Source organism: Pholis gunnellus (genome assembly GCF_910591455.1).
Source record: "Pholis gunnellus genome assembly, chromosome: 21".
Classification (NCBI taxonomy): Eukaryota; Metazoa; Chordata; class Actinopteri; order Perciformes; family Pholidae; genus Pholis; species Pholis gunnellus.
The window spans coordinates 9240682-9252518 of NC_136548.1; the positions used below are offsets into that span (position 1 = coordinate 9240682).

The following is an 11837-nucleotide window of genomic DNA, read 5'->3' on the forward strand; positions in this document are numbered from 1 at the left end:
AGATTGACTAATGGGCATATCAATAGTTAATGGAGCTCCTATTTGAATGAATCTGAAATTTCCATCAGGGTTGATTATGATTTAAGTTGGCCAGTCAATCACGATGTTATAAGATAAATATTTGTAGACCTGTCAACTTTAATATGCTATTTATATATTGCTGTGCATGTATATTATCACTAGATCCAATACAAAGTATTTTTCTGATCAGATATTGTTTTAAATGTCGTCTTTCTCCCCAAATGTGGGTACTAATTCAAACAAAACTTCCCCTTTTCAAATCTAATTCTTCTTTGCAAGACAATTTCGTCTTAGCCTAATTTAGTATTTCAAATGTGTGTCAAGGCATTTGCACAACAAACCAAGACTGACATGCAATTTAAAATAGCTCCACATTGGAGACGGCTTATGCAGGATCATCGCATAATCACAGCCCCCCGAAATGTCATCCAGGTTCCTATGTTGTTAAAAACACACCTCGCTTAGTGGAATGCGGCGTAGAAATGCCCTGCTGATATTATTTGCAGTTTGCTAACGATTGGGGTTTTGAAATCCGTGTTAATTACCTGAAAGGCACTAAAAACAGGAGGCAGAGCATCTCTACCCATGGCTTCCCTCATTGTTGCTCCAGCTTTGCTTGGCCTCCTGCTTCGAGAGCGCCGCCACATGATGTAAACCTCCATCAAACTCCTAATGCGCCGCATGTCGACTCAGGTGTGGTGTGGAGTCCAGGTCGTGCTGATGCATCAGATGTGCGTCGGTTCGCCGTGGATGTGAGGTTCATCTGGATGCAGCCTCGGGATGAGGCTTGTTATTCTCCTCAGTGAGACATGAGGCACGCTCTCTAATTAGAACACATCTCCTGGTGAGAGAGACGCTGAGGTCTGACTGCTCCTCCAATCTAATCAGCCTTCTACCTCACTTTTGCTGTTCCACAACAAAACAGACTCGCGCTCGTCTGACAAACGGACGCAACAACGAGGAGATGGCACCGAACAAACTGTTTCCAATTTGGAGGACTTTGCAGAATTTCCCAGATGTCAACCTTGAAAAATGAAATCTCACATATCTGTCAAAGTCCTCTCTGTCTCAGCTGGAGACGAGTTACAAAGGGCTGGCTGTACATGTAAGTGTAAATGCAAAAATCTGATCGCAAATGAATAAAAATAGCTTCTTTTAGACTGGCCCGTGACATTGTTTCATCAAATGGCCTACATATACAATTACATTCGACTTGAAACACTTCACTTCTTCACCATCCCTTTCCTCCATGAGCTTGATAGAGCACAGCACATGCAGAAGCTTGTTAAGCGTCATCCCCACAGACTGCAGTTCCAACATTGGTCTGCAAATAGTTGAACATGTATCACTACGTACTTGAGACTGTGCCACAGTTGTCAGCACTTCATTTTAATTTGGCTACTAAGCCACTGGTGATTTCGACCACTGGGACATCCTGTCGGCTGCAGAAGTTAAACTATTCTGAAGCATTAGGACTGAACGAGGTTCACTGCTGAATCTCTGCCTCTGCAGTGTCAGCTGCTGTCTCACTCGGATACCAGGGAACCTCATTCTATCTCGTGTGTGAAGGTCCCAGCCAAAGGACGAGGAATTCTGTGCCAGTGTGTACTGTTTTAATTCGGTGCAGCTTAAATAGAGCGTGCATGTAAAATGCATTTTTCTTTATTGCATTGTTAACAAACATGTTAAAATGACTGCAACATGAACGTTTAATTAAAGGATTTCTTTTGAAACATTCCTTTCCCAACTGCTTATATTTCCCTTCGAAGCTCATTAAAAAATCCAAAAGAGTGAATGTTTGAAGCTGCATTAACCTGCGAGAATAAAACTGCATTACAGTATGTGCCTGATGGATGTGTATGAGGAACATCTGTGTGACATTTGAATATATAAAGTCTGTCTTCAGCCACTGTGCTTGAATTTCGTTTTTTTGGTGCTTTGGAGAGAATACCTTTTCTCTTTTGATTTTCACCCAAACAATATTGCTGCTTTTAAGCATTAATCAAGAGCAGATCACGATGTTCAAATATTATTATCAAGAGAGCTCTCAGCCTCTTTCTAAAACTCGGTGGAAGATAAAAAGAACAATATGTGTCTGCTCTTGTCCTTGAAGTCTTAGTAATAGTGCGCATCAACAGCACACCGTAGTTCTGTTCCCTTCAGCTCCTTCTGGTATTTTGAGCATTAAATGATTAAATCTACAGCAATGACATGAATCCCAATATAAGAAAAATCTATAACATATGAAGGAAATGGCTGATAAAGTCATATTGTTTAATATCAGCAAAGAAAAAAAAAATAGTAATCAACACAATATCCACAGATCAGTTTTAACAAATCCTCACTAAGCCTAACAAACAGCTAATTAGCTGGAGCGCAAATAGGTCACTTTGTAGCGCTTCAAAATGCAAAGGATTTTGCGATTTGCATTGGGTGGTTCCTGAGGGAGTTCATATTTGAAAATAAAGCTGAGTTTGTGTGAGAGAGAGAAAGAGAGAGAGAGAGAGATAGATAGAAATAGAGAGAGTTTTGACCTGTACACAATCTCTGGAGAGCTGCTCACATAGCAGAGTCTAATCAGACTCTGGCTGGTGCTTGTTCTAGGGGATTGCTCCTCTCCAGCCCTCAGGCCTAATTAGGACCCATGTGTACGATATAGAGAGCTGCAGCTCTCAGTGACGACTGGATACGCGCTCACCTGTGTGTGCTCAGAACAGCCACAGAAATGAGCTGCCGGCGAGTATGATGACAAGAAGGGGCATCAGCGGCCACACTGCCGATATGCCTCACCTGGAGGTCGTGCAAGTTTAATGAATGCTGGGAGAGGGAGAGAGAGACGGCGGGTGAAAGAGAAGCTGTGAGGAGAGAGAGAGAGGGAGAGAGAGAGAGAGAAAAGGCAGACGTCTGGGCTGAGCGAGGGTCCCAGAGAATGGAGCATGATCTTTCTCTTAACAATGTGAGCAAATGATGCAAAGAACGAGGAGAGAGTGGGAACATGTAGCGGAGGGAAAACAAGAGCAGATTTTAGGCTTCCCAAGCTCCTCTTTATTTGGGTGTCAAACACCAAGAAATCTTCAAAGTGTTACACACAAATTTCAATGGTGCTTCAGATGAAGTACTGTTCAAACAGATAAAAGCACTAGACTTCTGAGGTATGTAGATAACACAGGCGACCACCGTGTCCTACATTTCATTGGGAGCGAAATCATTATTATTAGTCAAGGAAACACATTCTCAGAGTTCAATGTTCCACTGTCCATTACTTGTGATATTAAAAGACGAAATGCTGAGTAAGTCTCTGCTGTTTTGTATGTCTGTACTTAAGTGAGCCCTCTCAGGCTGTATGCTCTGTCACTACGTCTGCTTAAAATCTAATGATACTGATATAATCGTTGCTGAAATACTTACTGATTATGTGATAGGGAAGAAGTAGAGGGAATAATTAGGTCACAAATTTACATTCAGAACGGACCTAGAACTAGTGCATGTGCATGCACTTCATACCGTACAGTAAGCTGCACCAGCACTGACCAAGCGGGCTGGGAGCGAGACCGGGTTGGGAGCAAATGTTGCTAATAGTTTAGCATTCTGCTCGCAGGCTAAACTATTACTATTTTCTCTTTTACTTACGCGGGCAGTGGTGCCCTGTATAGTAAATAATAACACTTTAATTTCAAGCGTACCTTTAAAGTGCAATCTGAAGCGTTAGCTGTGCCATCGTGATGTGTGATGTGGAAATTGAGTTCCGAAATCACTTACGACACACTGCTTGAAACAACAAGACAATCTCCTACGTCCCTGTTTGTGCATCACAAAGGGGTTTTCCATTTGTTTTTACAGTATTGTATCAGCCTGGCTCCAACTCAGACAGTGTGGCTTTAGTATTCATAGCATGTATAGCCAAATCCAAACCTTTCACTGCGATCATGTGACACGCAGTCCCAGATTCTATTTGATAACCTGCCATGACTAGGTGTTCCCTGCTTTGTCTTTGAAAAGTGATTGAAATTCCTTACACCTACGCCTATGCCGAGGCACACAACAAACCTTACAGAATGCAATAAACCTCAAAGGGTACGTTTTTTCGGAAGCAACACTGGCGACGGATGTAAGAGCTGTCAGCGGTCTAATCTGTTGAAAACAATAGTTCTACAGACTAGACATGAAAAGGGAGGTATAGTACACAATCCACCATTTTCCAAGAGGTTCTCATTCAAGGACTGAACAAGGGATTCAACATCAAGGTCAAAGTTTCAGATAAGACAAAATAAAACATGTATTTGTGCTTCTGTTTCTTTTAATGAAGTTCATGGAGAAGCATCGTGTCAAAGGTACCGATTAAATAGATTTGTAAAAAATATATAAACATGTTTTGTTTTTTTGCAAAGAAAGGACAGAGAACAAAGTGAAGTGCTGCATGTTACAGCAGATACTAACTTACCCGATTCATGCTGGAAAGAAGGACAGAATATCTCCCACCCTGTATAGAAACTGATGAGACCAACAGTATGTGATATTAGGTGGTTCACACTTGCGTTATGGCTTTACATTTCAGATTTACCACCACAGTGCTGAAGCTTAATTCTGCTCTCCCTGAAGACTTCACTGACATTTTCCAAGGTCTTGCTTTCAAGCCCTGCCGTGATTAGTGAAGCAGGTTTTAAGAGGAACTAATCCCATTCCCTGGAATTTCCCTTTTTTCAAATAAACCAGTCAGCAAATGGGGAATCTAGTCAGCAATAGCACACAGGAAAAAGAAACCGTGTGATCCTGAGGCTGAAATGATGGCTGTGTCCGGCAACAAACAGGATGCTGATGCTGGCTGATCATTACCAGCGCATAAGCAATGTCATCTTAGATTTAGCTATGTTCATGAGTGTCACTTCCAAAAAACAATACCACTTTTTGCAGTTTCACTCAGAAATTGTCCGGAGACGGCTGACAGTTAGCTATCCGGCTTAACCGCGTCATATTAATGCAGGCAAACCATCTTTAGTCTTGTGGAATACATTAATCTTTCTCGTGCCATTTAGAAATATCTCTCAAGCCTCTACTCCCACTTGAAATCGTGACCCACCATTTCATAGAACTTGACATTGTAAGGTCTATAGAAGTCTCGCAGTTGCTCAATAGCGTCTCTGTCTATCTGCACATGAGTTCTGCCCTTGGACTTGCCCAGGCAGCGAGGCGAGCCGCTGCTCTCCGGCTTCTTAAGGCAGGGGAAGCCCTTGGTGCGGTTGAAATAGAAGTGTTTGTCTGTGACAATGCGCTTTAGACCAAGGAAGTCTTGCACCCGAGCCAACTCCCCTGCCGGGTCCGTGATAAGACGCTCCCCGCTCACAAAGTGGATCTGAGCCAGAGGGAAGTAGCGGAGCCAGTTTTCAAGGTGCAGAGCGTACAGGCCGATCCGAATGGCGTTCCAGGACGTGTCCACAATGCCCAGGCTCTGGTTTCTAAAGGCCAGATCCTGGAAGCTCGGTAGGTCGGGGGTTTTGGATAAAGTCTGAGTGTAATCAGATATTGCACGAGTGACGGGGTCACGCACCACCACAATGAGCTTGGTATCTCGGGACATGGCAGAGATCCGGTGCGGTGTCTCCTTTGTCACAAAGTAGCTTGGTGTCTTCTCCATCGTGAGTTGGCTTTCGAGAGTCCTTGGCATTAAACCTCTGAATGAAAGAAACACAAAGTAAACATTTCCGGTAAGAGAGAGGCTTCTCATTTACATTCACATTTCTTTCAGTGCATTCTTATGTGATTTTCTTGCTGGTTTGAATTTCTCCCATTACTACAAAGACTAACAGATTCAGAAAGAGAGGACACTGCGTCCTTGCATTCACTCCGTCGAAAGGGAAACGTGTGTATTAGATGTCTATTTAGGGCAGGATTACAAAAGTGAGTTTTCAGAGGCACAAAACCACTCGATAACTGAGAAGCTCCAGTTTGGACGTGAACCCAGTTTCTCGATGTAAATGATAATAGGACGCAGATTCATAGTGGTCTGTTGTCACAGGAGACTTGTCTCGCACACGGCTCTCCTGTGCATCAGCCCAGCATGGTTCAGGAGTAATAAATCACTGTGAATGCACACAGAACACACATAGCAGAGTGACTCTGTTAGCTTACTTCTGGGTCTGGAAACTAGGCCAGTGTTGTCTTTGAAAGAAATGAATTGATCAGGTATGCCTTCAGAGTCAAAGGTTGAAGCTTGATTGGAAACCATGAAAGACCAAGGACAGAGTTTAAAAAGAGCCTGTCAATGGAGCTACAATTAACGAGTATATTCATAATCGATTAATCTGCCAAGTATTTCCTTCACCAAGCAATATATAATTTGGTCTATATAATACCAGAAAGTTGTTGTCTCTTGTTTGGTTGGACCAGAAACCTAAATATATATTTAATTTACTATCATGTTAAGACAAGGAAAAAGCAAATGTTCACATTTCAGAGCCTTAAACATGAGAATGTTTGGCTTTTGTACTTAAAATGACTTAATTAATTACCCAAATACTTGTTAATTCATTTTATCGACTGACTAATTGATTAATCAACTAATCGCTTTACCTGTAAACTAAAGCATCTGCTCTTCGTGTTGACATTTTATAGCATCTTCCAAATGATTCTGATGGGTTTTCGTTTTGAAGAAAAACAAGAAAAAGATTGGTTCAGTCTATGTGTTGTTTTCATCCCCGTTGCACCGATACTCCCACTAAGGGGCAACATTTCAGGAATGTTGTGATCCTACTACACACACAGTGGCTTTAACTAGTGAATTTGAATGATGACTGACAAATACACACGAGCGATGCATCATGTTATGTCTGAACTAGCTGGCGTCACGGTCCTGGGGTTTTCGTTACAGTTTGTTTCCTGTTTTGGTTTGAAAGTCTTCTTCTCTTGTGTCTTGTCTCGTCCGTTTCCCGCCTGTAGGATTGTCGGCCTCACCCCTAATGAGCTTCACCTGCTGCTCGTCAGCCCTGCTGTCACCTGTCCCTCGTTAGCGCCCTCCTTTTCTTGAGTATTTAGTCTCTGTGCTCCCCCTTTTTTTTTTGGTGTCAGTTCTTCATTGGTGTCTTCTGTTGCTGTGTGGTGTTTTGTTTGCCTGTTTCCCATGTGTTGTTAGCTGCCTTCATCTTAGACTCTCAGTTTCAAAGGCTTTTTTTTTTTAGTAACATCTCTGCCTCTGCTGCTACCTGAACTCCAACCACGGCAGCTGCTGATGTAGCTGGTGCAGCAATGTACCACAGTATGAAGTTGTTTGAAACAGAGGAGGAATGAATACTGGAGCGTTCTTGGAAGGTTTGTTGCACCTAAAACAACCTGTGAAATGAATTTTTTTTTTGTTCTCCACTGGAGTGTGAATGCCCACTCCAGCCTTCAGCACTGCTAACTCTGACTCATTTTTGCATTTCTGCTCATTTGCATATTGAGAATGAGACTGCAACTATTCAAAACAATAGTTTGGGCTTCATTGATAAGAGTTCACTGAATGTTTCCTGAGAAGCAACTGTTTGTTTTCAAAGCAATCCTCAAAAGTCAGTGGGTTGGCATTTGACCTTTTCTCGCCAGCTTTGGCAGCTGACAATCAAACTGCGGTAATAGATGAGGGTTCACATCTCCGAGACACATCTCTGAGATAAAAAGGGCTTTAGCCGCAAACCGCCCTGAAAAGTGCCAATTAGTGGGGATATTTTCAGTTTATAATTGTACTCTGATACTACTGATACACATCCCTTCTGTAGGCTGCATGACAGCCAATCATTAGCATGAGTGAGTGTTTGTTGTCTGCATGTGTGCAGGATATTTCCCGACTAAACCAGAATATTTCTGATCTAAATCTGTAAACACAGAGTTTAAATAATGACGTGGATGTTTCATGTATTGAAACCGTCTCCGTGAGTTGCACAGAGTAAAAGATGCTTCATGTAGCACTTTAGAAATAAATCTTTTACTTTCATTTTGAGATTAGTTTAATTGCCACACACAAACAAGTCAATAGCTCAGAGGCCTGCCGGCGACAGCAGGCCTGCATGCTGCAGTTTATTCTGTTTGCCTCGAGAGGTTGGATTTGATGAGAAATCTGATGAATTGCTCTACGGTACATCAAAACAAGAGGGCCACTTTTCTGCCGATGTAAACAGAGCTCGGGCCTCCAAAGTTTCCTGCAATAAGAAGGTGAAACGAGTTGTGAGACTGCAGAGGGAAAAAAAACACATCCAGCTTGTTTATTCACCACAAAAGATAATGTACACAGAGCGGCACCAAGGGGAGGGAGGGGGACAAATCGCATATTTGACAGTAAGCAGCTGCTTTAATGTGATTTTCACTTGCAGAAGGCAGAGGCCACCATTTGTCTCAGTTTTTGCTTGTGTTTGAATTACTTGAAGTGTTTGTCAGGGAACACCCTCAGGAATAGATGGGCTCGTAGAGACTCCTTTCATTTTGAAAGAAGAAGAAAAAACATACCATAACTACGAACAATGAACACCCTTTAAATTCCATTTAAAGAAATTTGGGATTAAATTAGACATCTGTATTGGCCAAATATCGTCATCTTCATGGTCATTTGGCAGCATTTTATATCATCATTCAGTTAGGCTGAAGAAATGCAGATTTAAGGATACAAGCACAGCTGACCGTTAAATGTCCAGAGACTCCCAGAGGCCCCGGCCAAATGAAAACGGCTACACCTTTACTAATTAAGGCTAATAATTACTCATCCGTTTTATAAAACTGCAAAACAGTTTCTGGTGTAATTCAGTTTTAACTGTCCAAGAGTAGAAACGTGTACATTTCATCTCTGATTTCTTGGCACATTATAACTACTCGTGGTGCCATTTGCAGGTAACATGTGATTATATACTGTGCGAGTGAGTCATGCTCTTACCTGTACCACTCCAGGCCTCTGTCATAGTTCCTATCGAAGAAGTGCGTCTCGGTGCCGGCCGCTCGCACGTCCGGATGGATCCTTATGAACTCCAAAACCGCTCTGGTGCCTCCTTTTTTCACACCGACTATGATGGCGTTCGGTAACTTTTTATTGCCGAACTTTAAGTTGCCCATTGGAGGACTGGGCGTGTCGACGTGGAGAGTCGAGGGGGGTCTTTGGTCGGTTTTCAGCCGAGATGCCTCATCGCTGCTCGGTCTCGCGTCCAACGGCAAAACGCAGGACGACGGTGATTTCTGAATGCGCCTTTTGGCTCCATCGGCCAGGACGCGCTGACAGCTGGGCGTCGGATCACCTGGCTTTTGCATGACGGTATCGGCAGGGAATAGTGCACAGTAGCACACATAAGACAGGAAAAGCGACAATAAGCAAATGGATGTTCTTGTGAGCCGGTGTGAGAAGGGAAGGATTCGACTGAAGAGGAGCACGCATGCCATCTCTCCATGGATATGAACAGCGCATGGTTTTCTAATGGATTTTGCGTTCCGTCCTTTCTGATTGTTGAAGTCGTTAAAAGTGGCTGAAGTGTCCACTGTCTCCAGAGCAGAACAAAATAAATTAGACAACTTCTGCGTCTTGTCAGTTGGCAGTCACCACTTGCACCACTTCATCGCGGGGCACATATTTACACAATCCGTCGGTGTCCCATCTCTTCAGTTCGTTAATTGAACGGCATCCTTCGCTGCGCACTGACTTTGGAAATGACATCCTGCTGTAAAACTCATGGACGACTCCATGGTCACCACGCACGAGTGAGACGCAGCAGGAATGCGCTCTCTGCTCTGGGTCTGACAGCTCCAAACCGACACAAGAATAATTCAACACGGTGACGTCACAGCATCTTTGCATTTAAAAAAAAAAAAAAGTATTCAGCGCCTTCGTCATTCACCCGACTGTACTTCTGCTTTCCATCATGTGGGTTACTCCTTTCGGTAAATCTCAGGATATAGCTGCTGCATAGTAAACATGCATGGCTTAGAATATGTTATCTGCCAGTTAAATGCATCACTATATGTGACTGTTTTTCCATCAAGATGAGATTCAGCGTACAATTTGAATAAGTTTAAATGTGGCTGATGCAGGTGACAAGGATGAACACACCAGTGTTGTGACATTTTATCTAAGGATTGGTTCACAGATTTACACCAAACAGCACGTGAGAACTCAAAACGTCAGGATGGGACACATCCATAAACATTTATAGCTGAATACTTGCATGACCGTAACCACCCAGAGGGTCATTCAGTATTTTTCCTCTTTTCTATTTATGTGTTTAATTTCAAGATATTGCACTAAGTTGTGGTTTTACTTTAGGGTTTGTCCACAAAGCTTATAGGTTCAAGCTGTCAGTTGAGTTTTACTTGAGCCAGTATTTCTCAGCTTGAAATCTGTCCTTAAAGTGCTCAGAAAAAAAGAAAAGAAATCTTGAACATCAATAATTCAACATCTATATTCAACAACTGGGCGAACTCCATCTGCTGATGAAGATCATGAAATTTGATCAAAAGTTCCAGAACTCCCACGGTAATAGAAGAATGGTGAAATTGCAGCTTCACTGCTGCTTCAAAAATAAACCTTGGACCTCAGAACAGCACTTAGGTTGTTGATACTCAACTATCAGCTGAAATTGAGTCGTTATTGATATTGTGTTGCGCCTAAACAGAAAGTCAAGCGACAAGTAATCTCCATTTATTTTGGAAATGCCCAGAAATTCACAGGTTTAATCTTCAAATGATATTTCCTTTATTTCTGTAGTCGTTTTTGATAAAAGTAAACCGAATATTTGAGATTATTTGACAAATAATTCCACCAACCATGACATTTTTCACTATTGTCTGACATTTCATCATAACAAACAAACACATCTCCACTTGTTTCCCACTCATGACGTGAGAGAAAACTCTCGATCCTCAACAGGATCTTCCGGTGACGATAACAAACAACGACAAGACAAGTGTGCCCAAATGTTTTCATGTCGGCGCCCCACAGATGAACTTCCTGGGATGAAGGTTTTGTGTCATTAACATCCTACTTTCCTGTCATATAATATCTTGTTGTTGTCTGTCTTGAGTTTGCAGATAACAAGAAAAAAACTCTAACCAGAGTTGTGCACCATCTAGGGATTTATTAAGTCATATAGCAACAGAATTGCCAGGAGTTTCTTGGAGCCCCCGCCATTTTGGAAACCAGAGCATGGCCGGATTAACCTGCTTGGGGGACCCTAGTGCAAAAAAAATGGGCCCCTATTAACCCCCTGTTCCTCCCACTCTGTGATTCCCTCTTTGCCCGGTCAGTAATCCAGCTCCTGATTCTCTTGCAGCCTCAAACGAGGAAGTGTTTGGGGGTGCTGTTGAGAGCACAGAGTGCAGGGCGATCATCCCTCTTAGTTTCCTCGTGACTGCTACAAATGCAGACAAGGCCGAGGAGGAAACAGAAGAGGATAAAAACTCCCCGGACTGCAGAGACGCACAGGGAGGAGTTGAGGTGTCACAGCGGTGCTCCCGCGGGTGTCTGCGCCCAATCTCAGAGGCCTCTGATTAAAGAATGATTTATAGGGGCCGGTCGCAGAGGCCCGCTCAGCAATCCGTCTAGTGAATGAGATTTTTCCCCAGGAAGAGGGCGGGTAAATCAAACCTTGGGGCGAGAAGCCTGCAAAGCTTGGCGATAGGGCTCGGTGATTAAATGTTATAATCACCTCTGCTGAGTGTGCGGCTTGTTTCTGTCGCTTGTTTTTTTTCTTCTTTTTTATCGGTGTTGCTGAAAGCAGCTTAACCTTAGTTTAATTTACAGAACATATGTCTTGTTTTAGGTTATTACAGAATCGAGTTTTAGACTGATGCACTGGGACAGAGAAACGATTCATTTC

The 11837-nt window shown here is 42.8% G+C and overlaps 1 protein-coding gene across 1 annotated transcript; it reads right to left on the reverse strand.

Annotated features, from left to right (window-relative positions):
• Positions 1-5071: 5071 nt before the first annotated feature.
• On the reverse strand, positions 5072-9435 carry LOC306712612 (heparan sulfate glucosamine 3-O-sulfotransferase 2-like; the record flags this gene model as incomplete). Its single annotated transcript, XM_079181980.1, has 2 exons — positions 8912-9435; positions 5072-5690 (listed from the first exon to the last, which is right to left on the reverse strand). The coding sequence occupies exons 1-2, from the start codon at positions 9406-9408 to the stop codon at positions 5072-5074; spliced, it is 1116 nt and encodes a 371-aa protein (XP_079038106.1). The 5' UTR covers positions 9409-9435.
• Between the last annotated feature and the right edge of the window lie 2402 nt (positions 9436-11837).